The sequence below is a fragment of the Schistocerca americana genome, chromosome 7 (assembly GCF_021461395.2).
Source record: "Schistocerca americana isolate TAMUIC-IGC-003095 chromosome 7, iqSchAmer2.1, whole genome shotgun sequence".
In the NCBI taxonomy this organism is placed as follows: domain Eukaryota; kingdom Metazoa; phylum Arthropoda; class Insecta; order Orthoptera; family Acrididae; genus Schistocerca; species Schistocerca americana.
In genome coordinates this window covers 490,126,948-490,149,877 of record NC_060125.1, presented here as the reverse complement: position 1 = coordinate 490,149,877, position 22,930 = coordinate 490,126,948, and the positions used below count along the sequence as shown (strand labels likewise).

Here is a 22,930-nt window from a genome sequence, read left to right as displayed (position 1 = left end):
CAACACTCATAACTTATGAAAATTTTCAAAAATATACTTTTGTAAGTGTCTGAAAATTCTCAGAAGTAAACCAGTTTCTAATGCAATTATACGATGAAATTAGAGAACAATTGTTTTTGAATGTGGGTGGGTCTACCATTGTAGACAATTTTTAGAAGAGCACAAGTTAAGTCTAAGCCTACACTTGACAGTAATAGCATGAGTTTATTGCTGCACTCACAAATGTCTGAACTTTCTCAATATATCATGATACACATGGGTATTGACATGTTCAGTGAAAGATTATGCAGGAGTGACATGAACAATAAAATATTAGACTGTAGAATTTTGAACTGGCACATCAATCTAGCACAAGCAGTTCCACACAAAGGAAAATTTGGAAGTTGGCTTTTATATGTAAATAAACATGCGGATTGCCTGAATTTTCTGATTCAGTGATACCTTCCTAGCTTTAAAGATATCTCACAATTTTTTTTATGTTCCGCCTATGTCTTGAAGTGTGAGAAGTTTCCACCACTTATTTTCCTCCATCTTTTCAACATAAAACTTCCAATAATAAATACTGTGTATCTACAATGTGCCATTAATATCTGTGGTTGAAGCATGTTATCCTGTCAATAGATGGTTTAGTGCTGTTGCCAATCATGTCACACGCTAATTTAAATCACCACTGAAAGTTGTTCAGTAGATCAGACGCACAACGTATCGAATTTGTGAACTGGGTTCATTTTGTGAACTATATCAAAATTGATCTCCAGTTGTTGACATTCATTTGATCAGCTCTTATTATAACATAATGTACCCACCATGTAAGAATGCATTTTTATTCATTACATATGAGGTATGATTGGAAATTTTTAAGAATGGGCTTGTAGTTGTACAATGTTGGTACTTACATGCTACTGTGATGCATCTCCTTCAAAGTAGTCCCCGTGTTACTGAACACACCATCTCCAATGGTGTTTCCACTTTTGGAAACATTCCTGGAAATTTTTTTCCTGGAGTGTGTTAAGCACACTCTCCGTATTTGTGTGGATGTCTTCAATCGAGTCAAATCGCTTCCCTTTCAGTGAAAATTTCAGTTTAGGAAACAGTTAGAAGTCCATAGGGGCCAAATCAGGGGAATATGTTGGTTGTGGAAGCACAGGAATTTTGAATCTGGTCAGAAATTCAACGATGGAGAAGGCACAATGAGCCGGAGCGTTGTCATGATGTAGCACCCAACTTCTGTCTTTCCACAAGGCAGACCTTTTCTTCTGCATCTTTTCACACAAATACTCGAGGACACATTTGTAGTATTCCTGCTTAACTGTATGTCCTCCAGGAGTAAATTCATGATGCGCGCTACCAGTAGAATCGAAAAGAATTATGAACATTGTCGTCACCTTCGACTGACTTTGCCGTGCGTTTTTCGGTTGTGGTGAACCTGGAGTCTTCCACTGCAAAGACTGCATTTTGGTTTCAGGTTCATATCCATATACCCATGATTCTTCACCTGTAATTACCCTATTTAACAAAACTGGGTCATTTTTTGTCCGATTAATAAGTTCTTGGCACACTTCAAGTCGGTATTGTCTCTGGTCACTTGACAACACTTTTGGAATGAATTTTGCGGACACTCAATGCGTGTTCAGATCTTCAGTTAAAATTGACTGAACTGCATAGAAACTTAAATTAAGTTCATTAGCCATCTCCCTGATTGTAAGTCTACGATCAGAGCACACTAAGTCGCCAACTTTCACAACACTTTCATTCGTTTTTGAGGAGGAAGGACAGCTGGACCATGGTTCATCTTCAAATGATTCGCAGTCATTTTTAAATCTGTTGAACCAGACAAAAACATTTGACTGGCTCATACAAATATCTCCAAAAGCTGTTTTTAATAGCTCTTAAGTCTTAGAAACTGGTTTCCCGGTTTTAAAACAAAATTTCACATGAACTCGTTGCTCTGTTTCTGTGTTCTTTTTCACGCAGACAGAATCTGGCAACAAGTCCTAACAGACCCACACTCAATCAGCTGCCGCAATCAACTCAATAAAGGAAACACAATTTCCTGTCAGAGGGCGTTCAAGGATAAGGCAATGACTCAGTCCCCACCCTCTGTGTACCTGCCTGCCAAACCAGTAAACAGTAGTGGATCCATTCTTAAAACTTTCCAATCACACCTCGTATGAATAAGGTACATTTGACAAGCTATGACTCTCTACACCCAAAAGAACTTCAAGGTTTAGTTAAGTTCTTAAAATAATGGTGTGATTGAACAGTGCTAGTAAAAGCAGAAATGTCACTGCAAGTTAAGAATCGCCAGAAATAAAAAGAAGTTCTCAGTTGTAGAGGAACTGCATCACATACTTAGCTACATTAAAGGTATTAGAACGTGCTCCGAGATCTGACATCTCTAGAGCTTTAGGAGTGAGCATACAGCACTGAAGTAAGATTATGCAGTAAAATCCCTATTTTAAACTTGTGACACACAGCTTCCACTACAGTGGACAGTTCTCAATAGTCACTTGTCTGGCGTTTCCATTCAGTCCCGAGGCTGCAAATTCACACAGTCCACTGCAGTGGGCATTCCCTACTGTTGTTGTGTCCTTCATACATTGGCAACCTCATAACTAATTGAAAAACCAGAGAAATGACTGTTAAGAGACATCCACAGCAGTGAAAATCATGCACCACAGGGTTGATGAATCTCTGAGGACCCAAATATTTTTTCCATAAAATGGGGGATATCTCAATTACTCTGCAGGAATGACCATCCTGTACATACTTGTATATTCCATTATGAGATTTGTTGTTGACTATATTGTCTCATTCAGAAGAAACTGTAACTTTCATCTGGTGAACAATACATGGAAAAACAGTATGCACTTGGATAACACCTCCTTAAACACTGTACATAGGTTTGTGAACTATTCGGCAGGTTGCATATTCAATAGGCTTCCAGTAGAATTTAAAATAAAATAAAATCCAAAAAATAAACTCCACGAAATCCAAGTTTAAAGGTTTCCTTCGGAGATCCTCCTCCTTTTCTGAGCAGGTGTTCATCGCAGCAGTTCATAACTGTGTACAGTATAAGGGGGCACACTGGGAGGCAGTGCAGCATGTATGAAGTATCAGTTCCTGAGCTATCTTGGAATCATAAAGGTGGTGAAAATAACATGCTTTATTTAGCAGAATTCGCACAGCCGATGTAGTCAGCTCCCCTGTGCCATGTGTTGACCCTGGGTGGTGGTGCTTGCTTAGCCCAGCAGGAGACAGCCATCAATGCAAAGATATCAGCAGATAGATGGCTGTGTAAGAAGTGAAGTCAACACCGTGGTGGACACAGAGCTGTGTCAAGCCTACAGATGTCTGGCACATAGGGGCAGCAAAGTTCAGTGTAGGCTGACCATGCCATTGCAAATGTAGTGACCGGCCAGCTGCTCACAGTGGAAGTGACATCCCGGTGTGGACTGTGAACTGAGGACACTCAGAAGACACTCTGGAGTTGGTTGATGTCAACCAGCAGTAGGACACCAGCTGGGCGGCACCATTTCAGCTCCCATCAGCCTCAGGATTAGGCACAATCCATAGACCTGCAGCTTGTAGAGGCAGTGTGTAATGGTAGTTGAGACAAGATGACCCACTTCAGGTCGATGACAGGCATGGAGTACTTTTTGGTGTGGGCCGTGGCTGACGACAGATATTGCATGACTGGGGTAGGCAGCATTTATGGCCGCTTTTAACCTGGTTCTGTTAAGACAGGATGACACTTTTAATCATGCAGATCACATAAGTGGTGTAGCGTCAGGCCTCTGCAGGATGTAATCCAGGTCACCACAGCAATATCCAGGCCCTTGCAACATGCTGCATTGGCAATGTGCCAGCCATGACAGCAAGTGGTGTAGAGGGAGTTACAGAGGGTGGGCAGTTTTCTGCCACATTCCGAAGTATCTTCTGTGCGTTAGTATGCCCCTCCTTTGTTGCTATTAACTTGCCTAGATAGTTAAGTAGGTTAGGATCTTAGGTAATGTTAAGAAAAGTCAGGTTTTGGGCAGATAATATCTCTAAAGGTGCAGTGGTGTATACATCGTGTTCAGATCCGTAGCCTCTGTTGTAGTCGTTGGGAGCCATAAAGTTGGTCCCAAAATATCACATGTTGTACCATTCATCAGTATACTGTTTCATTGCGGCTCCAACTATTCTGTATCCTTAGGTCGCATCTGCTCATAACAATTCATGATAGCCGCCACTATATCGTATGCGGAATATGCCCAGTGTGAACTCACTTTCTGAGTATAGGATTATTGTGCAATGATGTTACATGATTAAAAACACACACAGAATGGCTGTTGTACCAGACCTAAAGTTGTTAGTCTGCTCCATAGATTCGAGTCAGTACTGGCTCACCTCCCTGTCTTCGTGATAGCCGCCACTATATCGTATGCAGAATATACCCAGTGTGAACTCACTTTCTGGATATAGGATTGTTGTGCAATGATGTTCAATGATTAAAAACACACTCAGAATGGCTGTTGTACCAGACCTAAAGTTGTTAGTCTGCTCCATAGATTCGAGTCGGTACTGGCTCACCTCCCTGTCTCGCAGGCTAGTGCACTGTGTTTTAAGCCATGTAATCAAGTCAGTCAAAAGCTCACCATGTGCTGGAATCTAAAGTATAGCTTAGCACAAACTTAACATAAATTACACAGTTGGTATCATAATTTAAGGAAAGTATCCAAATGAAGAAGACATTATTCAAAATTTATTTTATTCAGCTAATATGCAAGGTGGACGTTATACAAGCAAATTGAAGGAAAAGTCTTTAAATACAGTCTTTTATTATTCCACCTTCCTCGCAGCATAATATCCTGCCAGGAGTTGATGCTGGGAGAACTGACTGAACTGAGAATAAATAGCTTCTTAGAGTATCAAGTACTTGCACAAGTACAGGAAATTTGCAGGTGAATCTCCCTTGCTGCCACCACCACCACCACCACCACCACCACCACCACCTTCCACAGTGTATATACACTACGTGATCAAAAGTATCCACACACCTGTCTAAAAATGACTTACAAGTTCGTGGCGCCCTCCATCGGTAATGCTGGAATAGAACATCGTGTCGGCCCACCCTTAGCCTTGATGACAGCTTCCACTCTTGCAGGCATCCTTCCTTTCAATCAGGTGCTGGAAGGTTTCTTGGGGAATGGCAATCCATTCTTCATGAAGTGCTGCGCTGAGGAGAGGTATCAGTGTCGGTTGGTGAGGCCTGGCACGAAGTCGGCGTTCCAAAGTATCCCAAAGGTGTTCTATAGGATTCACGTCAGAACTCTGTGCAGGCCGGTCCATTACAGGGATGTTATTCAGGGTGTATATGACCCGGGACAACCAGGAGATCCAGGAAAAACCCGGGAATTTTTTCATCCGGGAGGAAAGCTGGAAAAACCCAGAAATTTTTTAGAATTCTGGGAGTTTTTCATTGTTTTAGTTTTCAGTTAGATTTTTGTAACTTTGACTGGTAAGGACCAATACTCTAACAAAGAAAATTACCGTATCTCTTCACTGCAGAATAAAACTCCAGCAATAGAAGGGGGGGGGGGGGGGGGGGGGGGGGGGGGACCTTAAGTTGCAAAGGAAATGCACCATATACAAAACCAAAATGTGTAAAAGGCTTTAGGAAGACTGTGATGTATCTTTATGTGTGAAAGCTTAGCTTCTCTTGCAGCTTATTAATCTTAGAGACCAATATTATATGTAAAAGCTTTCTTAAATCACAGAGCTTTTGACTCTCATTTAAAAATCAACTCTTTGAGTAGGATGATTTTGAATAATTTTGAGTCCAGGAGATCTGACATTTATGTCGTTCTTAAACATTTTACTGGCACATTTGTGTGATGTATCTTAAAGTGTAACACGTGCAAAAAGGGACAAAATTATATGTGAAAGCTTTTCTTTTCGTGTAGCAACACTATGTATATTAATTTAAACCATTAACTTTTCCTATGTGTGTGTTCGCGTTACTTAACAGTGATGTTGCTATTGGCTAACTACATCACGTGTCCTATCCTCTGAATATTCGCTGTCATCGGCTGGTGAGATCGCTTGACATGAGCTACGACTGGCTTACAAAAGTGCATCAGTCTCGATTTCAATCCTTTGGAAAGTAACATGCAGTGTTTGGTGGAATTCAAATTTATTCTTTCGTAATACGAAAATATGCAGTGTACATGTTGCTGCACATCAGACATCTTCCCAAAATGTGTTTTGTTCCCCAAGTTTCATTTTCTAAAGTGCCGGGAAATTCTACGCCAGTGTAAAAAACCATAACCATTCAAAAGACTCATAAGTTTTACAGTTCCAAGGAAAAGTATACTCTCACTTAATACGGAAAAAGTGTATTTTCACCCAGGAAGAAGTGTACTTTTAACCGGGAATTCTGGGAAAAATCCGGGAATTTTTTTTCCTCGTCCATGTATACACCCCATTATTGTCTTGTAACTACTCCGCCACAGGCCATGTATTATGAACAGGTGCTCAATGGTGTTGAAAGATGCAATCACCATCCCTGAATTGCTCTTCAGCAGTGGGAAGCAAGAAGGTGCTTAAAACATCAATGTAGGCCTGTGCTATGAGAGTGCCATACAAAACAACAAGGCGTGCAAGCCCCCTACATGAAAAACATGACCACACCATAACACCACCACCTCCAGATTTTACTGTTGGCCCTACACACACTGGCAGATGACATTCACCAGGCATTTGCCATACAAACACCCTGTCATCGGATCGCCACGTAGTGTACCATGTTTACAATCCTTACACAAAGCGAGGCATTGTTTGGCATTTACCAGCATGACGTGTGGCTTATGAGCATCCGCTCGACCATGAAATCCGAGTTTTCTACCCTCCCACCTATCTGTCATAGTACTTGCAGTGGATCCAGATGCAGTTTGGAATTCCTGTGTGATGGTCTGGACAGATGTCTGTCTATTACACAATATGACCCTCTTCAACGGTCGGCAGTCTGTCAGTCAACAGATGAGGTCGGTCTGTACGCTTTTGCGCTGTACATATCCCTTCACGTTTCCACTTCACTATCACATCAGAAACAGTGGACCTGGGGATGTTTAGGATTATGGAAATCTCGCATACAGACGTACGACACAAGTGACACCCAATCAGCTGACCACATTGAAAGTCCGTGAGTTCCGCAAATCACCCCATTCTACTCTCCCACAATGTCTAATGACCACTGGTCACTGATATGGAGTACCTGGCAATAGGTGTCACCACAATGCACCTGATATGAAAAACGTATGTTATTGGGGGTGTCTGGATACTTGTGATCACATAGTGTAGCTTGTTATTCACAGTTGAATCATACAGCTTACGTGCAATCATATGGAATAAAAAAAATATTGTGAAAAGGGTAGAGAGCTACTCACCGTATACAGGAGACAGACACAATGAAAAAACTGCTATACATTTTAGGTTTTGGCCAGAAGCCCTTTTTCTGAAGTAGAACACACACACACACACACACACACACACACACACAGTGCTTGTGGGAGTGTGCAGGGACTTGGGGACCAGAGGGAGCTGCTATGTGCAGTCGAGAGATTTGGGGAGGGGAAGGGGGAAGGAAGGGGAGCGGAAAAGGAGAGAAATAGAGAAGGGGAAAAGGACTAATGGGTGCATTGGTGAAATGAAAGAGTGGGAGATGGGAAGGAGAGAAGTAAGTGGAGGACAGGTACCAGTGAAGCTTGAGGCAAGGGATGTTTAGGAAACATAGGATATATTGCATAGAGTGTTCCCACCTGCACAGTTCAGAAAAGCTGGTGTTGGTAGACAGAATCCAGATGGTGCAGACTGTGAAGCAGTCATTAAAGTGAAGTACATTGTGTTGGATAGCATGTTCTGCAACTGGGTGGTCTAGCTGACTCTTGGCCACGGTTTGTTGGTGTCCATTCAGGCGGACAGGCAGGTTGTTGGTTGTCATGGCCACATAGAAAGTAGCACAGTGTTTACAGTTTAGTTTGTAGATCATTTGACTGCTTTCGCAGGTAATTCTGCTTTTGTTGGGGTAGGAGATACATGGAACTAGACTGGAACAGGTGGTGGTAGCAATGATGGTAGTAGTGTAGTGGTGATGGTGGTGATGGTGGTGCGAAGATGTATGGGACAGATCTTGCATCTAGGTCAATTGCAGGTATATGAGCCATGAGGCAAGGGGTTGGGGGGGAGGAGTGGAGTAGGGATGAATGAGGATATTGCATAAGGTTTGGTGAGTGGCAGAATAGCGCTTTGGGAAGGGTAGTGGATAGCATATTCCTCATTTCAGGGCATGACAAGAGGTAATCGAAACTCTGTCGGAGAATGTGATTCATTTGCTCCAGTTTTGGGTGGTACTGAGACATGAGGGGAGTGCTGCTTTGTGGCCAGATGATGGGAGATGGCAGGCGACTAGAGACAAGACATGGGACATCTATTTCTATACAAGATTGGGTGGGTAATTTCAGTCTGTGATGGTCTCAGTGAGACTCTTGATGTATTAGGCGAAGGACTGCTGATCACTGTAGAGGTAACAACTGTGGGTGGCTCGACAGTATGAAAGTGACTTTTTGATATGTAATGGGGGGGGAGGGGGGGGGGCAGGTGTTGAAATGGAGGTATTGCTGGTGATTGGTATGTTTAATATGGATGGAGCTACTGATGTAGCCATTCAAGAGGTGGAGGTCAAACAATTTAGGATCTACCTACTGAAAGGATTGATTTTTAATTACTATTTGTATTTTCCCATGAGCTGCCTGATACTTAAGATATTCATGGACATGTTAGTGCCAAAATAGGTTCCTGTTTCTAAACTTTTAATATTTATTCCTTTAAATTAAACTAGTCACTAATGTAGGGATCATTAAAACTGCATTTCATGTTTGTTGTTCATATGGTACATTCACCAGCACCTACTGAAATATCCTTTAAATGTGTGAATTTCTTAAAAGCTGGGCTTTTGCTTATGGTACATCCGAAACCCCATTAGGTGCTTCAAATGCCAGAAATTTGGGCACACTATGTTGGGATTTAAAGGTAAGGCAACAATTATAAGGTAGCTCAAGTTGAAGAAACTTGCTCTGATTATGACTTCTGTGTAAAGTATTCAGTTCCACGTCCACTAGAATCAGTGAAGTCCTCGTTTTCCTGGGAGAGGAGAAAAATCTGACTGACTAAGTACATATTATACTCGAAGGCATGCATATGTTTCCCATTTATTTTCCTGGAAACAACAACATATACAGAAAGTGCAATAACACATTTAAAGAGAGCCGTATTTCAGATTAATACTGTGATTTCTCCACGTAGTCACCAACATTCATTAGGCACATTTGCTAACTGTGAACAAGAGTTTAAATACCACCCATAAAAACCCAAACTAGCTGTGGTAGCACCGTCACCCGAACCTTTACGATGAAAACTTCTTTTCATCCGGTGATAGTAGTGCCCAGGCCAACCAAGAAGTGTATCAGTTGTAACATGAACACTCAGTAATGAGTGTACCACAGAGATCGAAATCAATTTTAACATGATAAAGATTTCATGTTCGACACACACATAATTTGATATAGAAGTACTTAATATATGAAACTGATGGTGAGCCATATGCCCAAATAGTAGTCTGGCGGTTAAATACAATCACGAAAAAAAAAAAAAAAATCCGTAACACCAAGGAGTTTTGGGACATAAATGAAAGTTGGTAGGTGGGTTTTTACATCTGAAAGATGGTCTGTATTCAAATTTCATGCCAGTTGATAAGAATGGTGCTAGTAGCACCACTGCAAAGATGCAAATCAGGTTTGCTTTAAATATGTGCTGTAATGGTATGAGTGATAGTTTCCTTTGAGATTGGACTGGTGAGTTGATGTTAGGCAACAAAGACACCATTATCAACACCTCAATAATTTTATTGTGTAATAGTGCTATGAGAAGCTGGATGTTCCTTATGTGATTTGCAGAAAGACTTGGCAGGAGTGTAGCCACTTATCACAATTGCTGGCAGTGGTGGTCATGACAATGTACAGATGCAAGAAGACAGGGCTTCAGATGGCCACTATGCATCACCGAGAGGGAAGACCATCATGTTCAGTGTATGGCTCTGGTGCATCATACTCCATGTGCAGCAAGAATTTGAGCAGTAGTTGGCACCACAGTGACACAACTAACTATTATGAATTGGTTACTCCAGGGACAGCTCAGGGCCATTTGCAACTTCATTGGTGTCAATCAAGAGCTCATTGGAGGGCTGGGTTGAGGTCTCTTGTCATTCTGATGAATGTAGGTTCTGCCTCAGTACCAGTGATGACTATAAATTGGGTAGAACTAGGCAAGTTGAGGACCTGCAACCAACCTGTCTACATGCTAGACACAATGGACCTACACCTGGAGTTGTTATATGGGGCGTGATTTCATATGACAGCAGGAGCACTCTTGTGGTTATCCCACATACCCTGACTACAAATTTGTTTATCAGTTTTGTGATTTCACCTGTTATGCTTCCATTCATGAACAGCATTCCAGGGAGTGTTGTCCAACAGGATAACCCTCATGCATATACCACTGTTGTTGCCTTGGCCTGCTTGATGAGCATATATTGGACATCATCAAATGACAACTTCAGTGTCGTCTACAAACAGCATTATATGTCCCTGTATTGACTGGGCAAGTCAACAGGTGTGGAACTCTACCCCACAAACTGACGTATGGCACCAGTACAACACAATGCATGCGTGTTTGTATGTTTGCAGTCAACATTCTGGCAGTTACACCAGTTATTAATGTACCAGCATTTCACATTTGCATTGGCATATCTCTTGCTTACATTAACCTGTCATCTTGCAATGTTGATTACTTAATTATTTTACCTAGACAAATGTATTTCTGAAATTTAATTACTCTACATTAATTATTCTTTGGTGTTGTGATTTTTTTTCCCATCGGTGTATTTTCATGTACAGCTCACAATGCATCTCGATATCGGACGCCAATCTGGAAAGCTCTCCTGCAGCTGCTATTTGTTCAGGACAATGAAATCAACAGGCCATAAGAGGGAGATTAAAACATTAGTACTACACTAAACTAATCTGACTTGCACACTGAAGAAAAGGCATTATTTTTGGAATGACCCCAGCCAAGTTTCAGAATTCTGAAGTACTAATGTGTATGGAAAGGAGGCAACCAAAGAAAACAGCATCTGGGTTAAATCCTCCCTATTAAATAACAAGGGGAGAACAGCATTGAAGCAATAATGAAATATTAAGGAGAAGGGGTCAAAACAACAGGCCAAAAGTCATTGCTATGCCAGGTGAGGATTTTGTAATTCAGTTGAGGTCTTTTAAAGTGAAACGTCAATTCGTTTCAACCCTCTGTCACCTGACATGGAGTCATTTCCTTGTAGAAGGGAAAGAGAATGACAGAACTTTGCTGATAAATGGCACAAATATTACTCTGAAATTCAAGTGGTATCAGGACAGCTGTGGAGGAGTTTCAACAGTTAGAACACAAAAGATTCTAATGTTTCTGTCTACAAGAGACATTGTAGATAAACTGGAAGTCCTGTGCTCAGGTGATACAGCAGCTGCAGGAGAGATGACCTCACCCATGACAGTGCAAAAGTAGAGTAGCCATATGTCAGTGATGTGGATTACTTTATTCCTGTCCCTCTCACAGCAGCTACTCAAAAAGTTTACAGTGAACATTCCATGTAATGTTACTTTGTGTAACAATTGTTTGGAGCTGTGGATAGTGATACTGTCTCTGGCAGTAATTCTCAACTCCCTCAAACTTACTGTACAAAGTTACCAGAGGGGGAGTGCCTCTCAACTACACCTATAGACTTTGCTCAGACAATGACAGACTATTTTGATTCAGTCAGTGCTATAGAAAATCAAAACTGAGAAAGTCATTGGAAAATTCTGGTCAAAAATCAGAGTTTTAAAATTGCTCTTTTCCATTTGGGTTATGGATTCTGCCTCATCCGAGACCAGGAAGACTTCACCTGGCAATGATCAGATCCAGTACTGCATTTCACAGAACCTTAAACACCAGGCGAGAGAAATTATCCTTGCTTCTTTGCTTCCTCTCTCTCTCTCTCTCTCTCTCTCTCTCTCTCTCTCTCTCTCTCTACAAAACCCAGCCAATTGGAGACTTATCCTACTTTTGGAGGAAGGAAATCTTAGTTTCCTTAACTTCTGTGTGTGCCCTTCAGGCTATCCATTGCGTGTATGGATAAAAAATTTGAGTCAGCAAAGAGCTCATTTCTTTGCTTAAAGGGCAGGGGAAGAATGCTAATTATGCTGGATACAAAGGCACTGGGAATTAAGAGAAATCAAACTGCAGATGAATTGGCCAAAGATGCCTGTATAGGAGACATTACTTAGTCACCTTACTGTTGCCGTACAAGAACATGCATCAATTAGAGGAACAAGCTGCATTCAGTGAAGTCAGTGATTTGACCATGCTACTCCTCCAACCAACCACTGAAGTGAAATGAAGAATTTTAATTAACATTGGGTGAGGAATCATACTATGACACATGAATTCATTCTTTGGCAACTGAGTCCACCAGTGCAAAAGGATCCACCAGTATGTTGTGCTTATAGTATAAAAATATCTTGCCATCAAATTTTAACAGAATATGTTTTGTATTTTTGACAGGAGAACAGCATCCATCTTGTTGACCAATCTACCTCTTATTTTAGGTGATAACAAGACAAATGTTATACAGGATTTAGCATTTTGTGTTAACATATGACATACTATCTAAGTTTTTAGGTAGAAGATTTTAATATACTGTATTTACAGGGTGACTAGCTCATTATTTTGGGTATTAGCCCCTCGTGGTATTTGCTAATATTTTAACAAATTGTTTTATGCAAGAACTATAGAATGTTTGTAGTGCTTCTGTATGAGTGTAAATATTAGAGAGTGGACCAGGTTAGATATTAAAAGTGAACCAGGTGTCAGTTAGAGATATTATTTATTAGTGTGTAAGTACTCATAATATTTAGTTTTATATGTTTTAAATCTTAATGCCACCACCAGCAATGCATGTAATCTAGTTGTAGTGGGAATTTCATTTGTCATTATGTATTGTCATCACAAAGAATGAAGATATTGGTTACTAAGTATACTGAAACCAAGAAAGGAATGAACATGCTGTAAATGGTTGGCTGAACCAAGTTGTGCAGCAAAATCCATGGGGGAAATGGTAAAACTTCATCTGGTTTGTATACTGAAAACCAGGAATCTCCATAGCTGCACTCACTGTAAATCCAGGAGATATCAAACGATTCTCAACAATCTGATACAGCTATAGGTAGCTGTGCAGTAAAGGCATCTTAGAAAGACCATACCTGAAATCTGCTGCCTACATTCACACTGCTTAGATTTGAGCTGGAAAATACTACCCATTAAGGGAGCATGTTAACATCGTAGCTGTTGTCAGCAATAGCATAACATCCGTAGTTAGGAATCCATTGCAGTGTTCCTTATTCACGAACAGTTTTGCAGTACTTTGTTCTTTCTCTAATCCTGCAGCAGCAACACACCAGTTGCTCGCATATCGAGTTTGGAGAACTAACTGACTTAAGTGACTTAATTTTTTAATAGATAGTTAGGTGTATATAACCATTCTCACCATCTTTTTTAATTTACCTGTTTTGCAAATGGAGGACATCATTCTAAGGTCCACAAGGTACATCAGTGCTTTTTGTTCTCTACTGGTTCAGAATTCTCAGCATTGTAGGCCATTCTTGCCCTACCAGATAACTGTTTTCATAAATCACTTATAAGCATGGTAGAAAGTATGGCCTGCTAACATTTAGGGTGGAGCAAGATTCAACCCTAATCCAAAGTTGGAAGTGACTGTCACACAATCACTTAAGAAACGCAGACTTGTTTTACCAAAGAGTAATAGGGCTATATTCCTTGGTATGGTTTTAACTCAAAAATTTATAAAATTTTGAACAGCTAGGAAGATAAATCAAAGGAATTTGCAATTTTCAAAAGAAGGATGATGATGAGGCTATTTGAACAACTTACAAACAGGGGTGAATGGAGTAAATGGAAAAACTAAAGAGTTTAAAGTATGAAAGGTGAATCTCCTTGATGAACATTTTGAAAGTTTGGTAGGTTTATTGCTGACACACACACACACACACACACACACACACACACACACACACACACACACATATGTGGATCATGTGGATTCTAGTCTAGATCTAGTGGATAATGTCAGAAGTTATCTAGTTATCTTTAAGAAGGTAACTACACTGGAAGACAGTAGCAAACAGCTTGAAGACCTGCAGATGGTAGCAAATGGTGCATGGAATGACAGTTGACCTGAACAAAAATAAATGTAACATATTGCACATTAATAGGCAAAGAAATCCGCTACTGCACAATTATACTATTGGTATCAAGTTCCTGGAAACAGGAAATACTGTAAAATATCCAGGAGTAACCACCTGAAGTGTCCTAAAGTGGAATAACCACATAAAACAGATATTAGGAAGATCAGATGCTAAGCTGAGATTCATAGGGAGAATGTCAGGAAATGCAGTTCATCTATGAAAGAAATGATGTACAGAACACATGTTCAACCAATTCTTGATTAATGCTCTTTAGTCTACAGCCTGTACCAGGTTGGATTGATGGAAGAGATAGACAAGATCCAATGAAGACGGCACATTATACGTATCATAGGATCATTTAGTCAATGCGAGAGCATTACAGAGTTCCTCTATAAATTCCAGGGGCAGACACTGCAAGAAAGGTGTGGATCATCCAGTGGTACGCTATTGAAATTACAGGAGCATACATCCTGGGAAGAGTTGGAAAACATACTTCTTCCTCCCACATACGTCTCATTAATGACCACAATAAGAAATTGTGATAAATTAGAGCAAGTGTTTGGTTTAATGGCAACCATTCATCCCACATGCCATTCATGAATGGAACAGGAAATGGGGGTTGGATAGTGGTACCAGAAGTACCCTCCGCTACTGACTGTAAGGTAGCTTGAATACTACAGGGCTATTACAAATGATTGAAGCGATTTCATAAATTCACTGTAGCTCCATTCATTGACATATGGTCACGACACACTACAGATACGTAGAAAAACTCATAAAGTTTTGTTCGGCTGAAGCCGCACTTCAGTTTTCTGCCGCCAGAGCGCTCGAGAGCGCAGTGAGACAAAATGGCGACAGGAGCCGAGAAAGCGTATGTCGTGCTTGAAATGCACTCGATATCAGTCAGTCATAACAGTGCAATGACACTTCAGGACGAAGTTCAACGAAGATCCACCAACTGCTAACTCCATTCGGCGATGGTATGCACAGTTTAAAGCTTCTGGATGCCTCTGTAAGGGGAAATCAACGGGTCGGCCTGCAGTGAGCGAAGAAACGGTAGAACGCGTGCGGGCAAGTTTCACGCGTAGCCCGCGGAAGTCGACGAATAAAGCATGCAGGGAGCTAAACGTACCACAGCCGACAGTTTGGAAAATCTTACGGAAAACGCTAAAGCAGAAGCATTTCTTAAACAGGAGATTGGAAAACCGATGGATCGGTCGTGGTGGAGATCATGATCAACAATTCGTGTCATGGCCTCCACGCTCTCCCGACTTAACCCCATGCGATTTCTTTCTGTGGGGTTATGTGAAAGATTCAGTGTTTAAACCTCCTCTACCAAGAAACGTGCCAGAGCTGCGAGCTCGCATCAGCGATGCTTTCGAACTCATCGATGGGGACATGATGCGCCAAGTGTGGGAGGAACTTGATTATCGGCTTGATGCCTGCCAAATCACTAAAGGCGCACATATCGAACATTTGTGAATGCCTAAAAAAACTTTTTGAGTTTTTTTATGTGTGTGCAAAGCATTGTGAAAATATCTCAAATAATAAAGTTATTGTAGAGCTCTGAAATCGCTTCAATCATTTGTAATAACCCTGTATACAGGGGATATGAAATGATGTGAACACCTATACTTACTAGGGAATGGTTTATTAATTAGGGGTTGGACCCCCATTTTCCCGTAATATGGCAGCAGCTCTTCTTGAAATACTGACATATAACGATTATATAGTCTCCAGTGGAATGTTATGCCACTCTTTGATCAGAACTTCTTCTAACTCCTGTAGTGGTGAGGGAGGCGGAAATCTTCTCCGGAGTCTGCAGTCCAACACCGCCCACAAGGATTTGATAATGTTCAAATCTGGGCCCACAAGGATTTGATAATGTTCAAGTCTGGGGACTGTACTGGCCAGGGAAGACACTGTAGTTCAATTGCATGCTCCTTATACTGCGATTGTATTGTCCTGCTGTGTGAATGTGTGCATTATGTCGGGTAACAACATTTGAAACATGGGCTGCACCTGACCACCTAAAATGTTCACATAATCATTGGCTGTAACACAGCATTTGAGAGTAATGATGGGACCAGCAGAATAACATGAGATGGCTGTCCACACCATCACACTTCCACCTCCGTGCTTGACTGTTGGGATCAAGCAATCAGGATTGTAGACTTCTTTTGGTGTTCTCCAGATGTAAACCCGGCCCAATGTTCGAAATAACGAAAACGTTGACTCGTAGGACCATATGACATGTTTTCACTGATCAGCCATCCAGGGTTTATGCTCCATACACCATGTTTTATGCTGCTTTGCATTGGTTGTCATCACTAATGGTTTCAGTATATCAGCTCGTCCATGAATATTTGCTTTATGGAGCTCTCTGAGGTCAGTGTCGATAGACATGGGTTCTCGAACATGGCTGTTGAGCTCTGCAGTCACTTTAGCCACCGTAGCTTTGTGTTGTTTTGACACAGTTCGTATTAGCGTAAGACAATCTCTCTCATCCCACTGTTACGTTTACACAATGATGTCGTTCCATGTTTTGTGTAGACTGTCATGACTGTTGAAACAGTTGCTCTTAAAACATTCAATAAGTTGGCTGTCTTGGTTACTGATGCTCCAGCTAATTGGGCCTCCACAATCTGTCCTCTTTGGAACTCTGTTGGGTCTTTCATTGCACGTCGACCTTGGACTCTGAATGCAAAGATGAAGTGTGCACTACTCATAAGCGACCTGCACTGATGCCTAGTCTGTACTGAACACGCACAGTCTGGTGTGACATGTAACTTATCTGCGTTGTTGACCATCAGACTCAACCATCCCATTACTACCACTGTTCACATTATTTTGCCTATCCCCTGTAGGTGTGAATGCTGGAAAAGTGTGTAGATCCAGTGTGCTCCCAGGTAGCTCAGATATCTGTAAATGCAGCTCTCAGACTTGTAATGGAATGAAAACCACCGGAAGTTTGTCACTTTGGTAGACAAAGATTATGTTGGCATAATGAGATGCAAAATCATTTGATGATGATGATGATGAAATTTTAAATGAGAATCAGAATAGCTTGGCGGGTAATAACCAGATATATGTACTTAGCTGTTCTTTAGTTTTAGATTAATTTCCCTGCTGGTGTGCCAGCATTTTTTAAACAGATGAAGAGATTAATGTAATGTGAATTGTAAGATTTTGTCAAGTTTGGAATTTTTTCCCTACATTATTAGGTAAGAGACATTAAAGTGTTATCAGTGGCATGTTCACCCAGATGAAAGTGATCAGACAGTAATCAGTTTTGATTCTTGCTTTTACTTATACTGTGTGAATCTATTGACAACTTAATGGCAAATTTTAACCAGATAATGGCAGCAGTTTTATATTCTTTTTATCTGGTGTGATTGAATGTGAATACAGGTGGGTAAGGGGTGGGTAGGAATTTTAACAGAATAATTTTCGAGAGTTTTGACTTTTGACACTTAAATCTAATTAGCAACGGTGCTAATAGCTGTTCAACTGAGTGCACGTATGCCCCCCTCCCCCCTTTCTCTCTGCCAAGGATATGTTGAGTCGCAGACAGGCACAACGGAAAGACTGCTAAACAAGTAAGCTTTTGGCCAAAAGGCTTCTGTATTAGACAACATAAACACACATTCTTGCAAACCCCCCCCCCCCCCCCCCCCCCCCCACACACACACATACACACTATTTCTGACTGGAATCAGCTGTCAGAGACAGTGGTCATGTGTGTGTTAGTTGCATCCATGTGAATATGTGTATGTATGTTGTCTAATTCAGAAGAAAGCTTTCGGCCGAAAGCTTACTTGTTTAGCAGTCTTTTTGTTGTGCCTGTCTCCGACTCAGCATCTCCGCTATATGGTTTGTAGCAATCTATACTTTTCATCATATTGTCATTATTCTGTCCTGGATTTTCTGTTTTTTTGACTAATTTTATTTTATTGAGCTTGTTTATTGAATGTAAACTGTTATATAGACTCTGTTTTTTGAGTTTAATGTTTGTTTTTCCTGCTTTGCTCCCTTTATATATTTTTATTGTTCAACTTTTTACCTTTTGGATTGCACTACCACACACTGTCAGTCTTGAGGAGTTAACATCTTTTTCTATTGTTGTGACAAACATTGTAACTTCCTTGTAAGTTGAAAACTAGTCAGCTTGAATAAGTTAATCCTGTAGAACAGGATATTGTTTTACCACCTCATCTGTTTGTCTCATTGCAGTAGAGCATCACAGTCAAAACCTTTTCTACGTAGTGTTATTCCTTCAGCCCCCTGCATGTTCAGTCTCTCCCAGTGTCATGTTACGGTCTTCTCCGAATTCTGTTATTTCTTGTTTTAAAACATCAGTTTTCTTGATGCGACTACATAGACTTTCCCAGCTTATTAACTAATGGTATTATTGTTGTGTCTGCAGCCGGATCATAAAATCATCTAGACACAATATTCCAGTGGTCCACCTGGTCACCTTCTTCAGCAATTAGCTAATCTTGTCAAAATCAATTCTTTTGTGAACAGCGGCTGTTTTATACTCCATGGAAGACCAGTAGTGCAGGCATTGTTCAGTGGTCAAAGTTGACAGAAACAATGAATTACTATCGAATACCTCTGTCAATACATTCTACTGGCCAAGTTAAAGATCATTCTTTTTTAATGCCAGATAAAACTGGGAGTCCACATTTTATGCAAAAGGAAGTCCTTGCCTCTATTTACAATTTTGTCTGCAAGTCTAATTTCGATTGGTTCTTTTAAGAGACAGTTACAGTAGGTAGACACAAGGGTATCTATCTGTGTATCATAATGTATCATTTTGTATGCCTTGCTTAGACAAAGCTTCACCACCGCAGATTTCTCAGGTTTTAGTATATGTGCATGGCGATAAGTGCTCAACACATCTGTCATGAATGGTGCAAATTGTTTGACCAGTATACATTTTCCATAATGACAACTTTATTCTGTAAATGGCGGACTTCCTCAGTCCTATATTATCTTTTACTGAGTTAAGGAATGTTCTAATCTTGGATGGTATGAAATACATTTTTAATATTATACCATTTTAAAATCCTTGCTATCTTTGAAGATAAGCCTCCAGTGTATGGTAGGAAAGAAATCAATCTACATGCATACATGCATCTTTTATTGGTTCCAGTGAAGGTCCAACCTCAAAGGCTCAGTGGATATGTTTGTCTGTGCTGCCATTTTGCTTGAACACAAATTTAAGATGACGTAGCTCTTGTGTCAAGCTTTCTGCATCTGAGATGGCATAAGCCTTCTTTGCCAATGTCTGCAGGACTCCTGTGCATTGGTTCAGTGGATGACAACTCGCACATAGATACCGCTCTATACAGACTGGTTTCCTGTAAACACTGTCTTTCAGAATCTCATCGTCCTTTCTACAGACCAGTATGTGCAGAAATTGGAGCTTTCCATCCCTTTCAGTGTGCATTGTGAAATTGATACTGTGACGAAGGCAATTAAAATGATCTAGGAAATGGTTCACAGTGTCTATTCCGTGTGGCCATACAATAAACTTATTCTCGAGATACCTCCAAAAACAGGTAGGTTTTAAAAACATGAACCTTCTCCTGTCTCCAAAATCTTCCAGAAAAGTTTTAATGGTGGGAGTGATAGTCAGATTCCCAGAACTATTCTGTCAGTTTGTTCAAAATGGGGCTGTGCTCCTCTTAGGCACTGGGCACAAAGGATTGTTATCACTAGAAAGTCTCCAGAATTTGAACATCTTTGTTCTTGACCCATGACATCAGATAACAGCACTCATCGATGAACTGTGATTAACCTCATGTATAAAGAATTAGATGACGCCACATTATCAGTTTTGGAGAAAGGCTTAAATTTTGCTCCCGTATTGAGGAGCCTTTCCATCAGTAAATTCATTTGCTCTGTGGAGCAAGTGGTGTTCTGTTTTCCTGAGGACTGAGCAGAAGAAATATCCTTGTGTTGGGGGAGGCAGCAGTGATGATTTTGGGTGGATGCACTCTCAAATCATCCACAGTGTATAATCAGGCCATGACTGTGGTATGAATCACTTCCTATGAAATTGGCAAACAATGTTCTCACCTGAAGATAGCAGCCAGATGGACCTCTGAAATGTTGTGTCTAGATGATGATAACAACCAGCTACTGACCTGACATTCCACAGTGTATAATCAGGCCATGACTGTGGTATGAATCACTTCCTATGAAATTGGCAAACAATGTTCTCACCTGGGCCAACTTCATCATAGTTCTTCCTTTATAATATATTTTTTCTCATTCTCTTTGTGCATTATTTATCACCTTAACTTGTTCCTTTTTCAGCTTCATTATTTAATTCCTCTGTGTCCTCTGTATTTCAGTTCCTGAATCTTTTATTTTCTTAAAGTTGTTCCCTTTACCCTTTTTTCATTCGTTTGTTTACTGGCTTCCTGTTCCACCTTTTCCTTTTCTCTCTACACCTTCCTTGTGATTTCTCATACACCATGATGTTTGAGTACATGTCCTGTTTTAGCAATGGTAAGCGGAACTGTGGTTTAGACTCTAAACTAACTTTGAGGTTGTGGGTTACTCCCTGTTGTTCCCTTTTCAGATAACACAGTGTGTTGTTTGGCACTAATAATGATATTGTCTGTTAATTGTTGTCTTCGTGACTCCACTCTGAAAGCCGTAGTAACAGTTGTTAAAGTATCTGTAACTAGAAATAAATAATAAAAAGGTACATTTTGAAAAGATATCCATATCCTGTTGGAAGTGTCTCAATGCATTGTTTACAACAATATAAATGTATGTATTTTTTTTCCTTCAGGGCAAGCTGTGTGTACAGCAGTTGCATGTGAGATCTCTCTTCAGCCACACAATGATGGTGACAGGAATTACAAGTGTGCCACCTGATCCAAGAGTTACATACATACCGCCAGAAACTGGTGGAGGGCCTATTTATATCACAGAACTGCTTGTAAATTCAGTAGGTGATCTGTGCTTTGAACCTGGTCTCAAGTGCGGAGTTTCAAAATGCTACACAGGCATACCATACAATAGTTCAGGTTTGTATTACATCAGATATATCTTTTCTTGTATTTTTTAAATTTAAGCTTTAAAATAAAATGTTTTTGTACTATCATTAGTGTGTCCCAGTTTTGAATAGTTACTTATTTCATAAATGAAGAAAATGACTTAGAAACTGTCTGTTTTTGATGAGAGATCAATATAAGGCTGTTAATTGTAGTGCCTACACAGTGAAAACTGTAAAACATTTGCAGGTATTTGTCATCTACTTGGGCAGCTACAGTGGTAGCACAAATGTTCTGGTGCTGTACAACTCACATTTTCTATTCCTGTATGTTGGTTAATTTAGTCATGTTTTTATTTTTATTCTCATACTAAAGTTCGAAAGTGTGCTAAGGCCTGCCACAAGAAAAGAAGTGGAGCAGTTTGAGAATTAAATATTTGAATAATTGATAACTGGGAGTGAATTGTGAAATGTCTAAGTACCGATTTATCAGCATAGAGCTTGTGACTGTATCTGTTGTAGAGTGAGTGAGTGAGTGAGTTAGTTAGTTAGTGGAAATTAAAATAAAAATCTGTAGTTATAATATGTGGAAAGTCTTTCCTTCTGGAATATTAAAATAGTATCCATCAAAACTGGATACCTAACAAATTAATGCTACTTTTCCTATGTTTTGCTTTGAAATAGTTGCTTGAAATATTTTGGTAAATTGAACTACTGACACAAACAAAAAGTGTTGTCTTTATTGCAAGTCTCAAAATATGTTAACTTGTGTTATTGATTCCTAATAATTAAGTTTCCCGATATTTACATTTCAGAAAAAGCAATTTTTGCTGTGGATTTCAGATGCTTTTGTACTAAAAATATTATTGCTTGTCATAATGTTTACTGTAGTGTCAGTTATATGTATGTCTTCCTCCACAGCAGCAAACCATTGTTTCAGTGATAACAATCAAAGTAAAGTTATGATGATGCTTATTTAGCTCTGTTGTTTGGGCCACCACACTCTTTGTAGCTCACAAGAAATACGTAAAATACAAGTATGAACCAAAAAGAACTTTTACCAGTTTCTTGAGTTTGCTTTTTCATCTGACTGAAGCTGCTGTTAATTGTTTATTTTTGTGAACCTACTTTGTTCTTTTACAACTGTGGAAGACTGACTTTGAAGTAGTGTCATGCAGAAAATATGCTCTACAGACATTTTTCTTCAACATACAGAATCACACACCATAGGTTAAATAAGACAGTGCCTTACAGTATAGATTCTCTTCAACAGTAATAAGTTAGATAATTAACAGCTCCAGGAAAACAAATTTTAGGATAGTTTACAAGATATGACCTAAGATGAAATTTATAATACGCCAAATTCTGACATAAAGTTTAACCTATTCCTTGATAAATTAGTATCATTTTTTGAACATAGCTTTTCAATAAGCTGATCAGAAAGGACATTAAACCATGGATTGCTAGAAGGATTGAAGTATCATGTTAAAGGAAAAGTTTATGTTGTCAAGAACAAATAAAT

At 40.0% G+C, this 22,930-nt stretch overlaps 1 protein-coding gene across 3 annotated transcripts in view; it reads left to right on the top strand.

The window, feature by feature from the left end:
- Positions 1-22,930, top strand: part of LOC124621849 (transmembrane protein 131) — a 386,383-nt gene that overhangs the window by 217,570 nt on the left and 145,883 nt on the right. For all 3 annotated transcript variants that reach the window (XM_047147293.1, XM_047147295.1, XM_047147292.1), the window contains exon 15: positions 21,205-21,442. In XM_047147293.1, the coding sequence (XP_047003249.1) occupies positions 21,205-21,442 (238 nt within the window). The remainder of the gene's footprint in view (positions 1-21,204; positions 21,443-22,930) is intronic.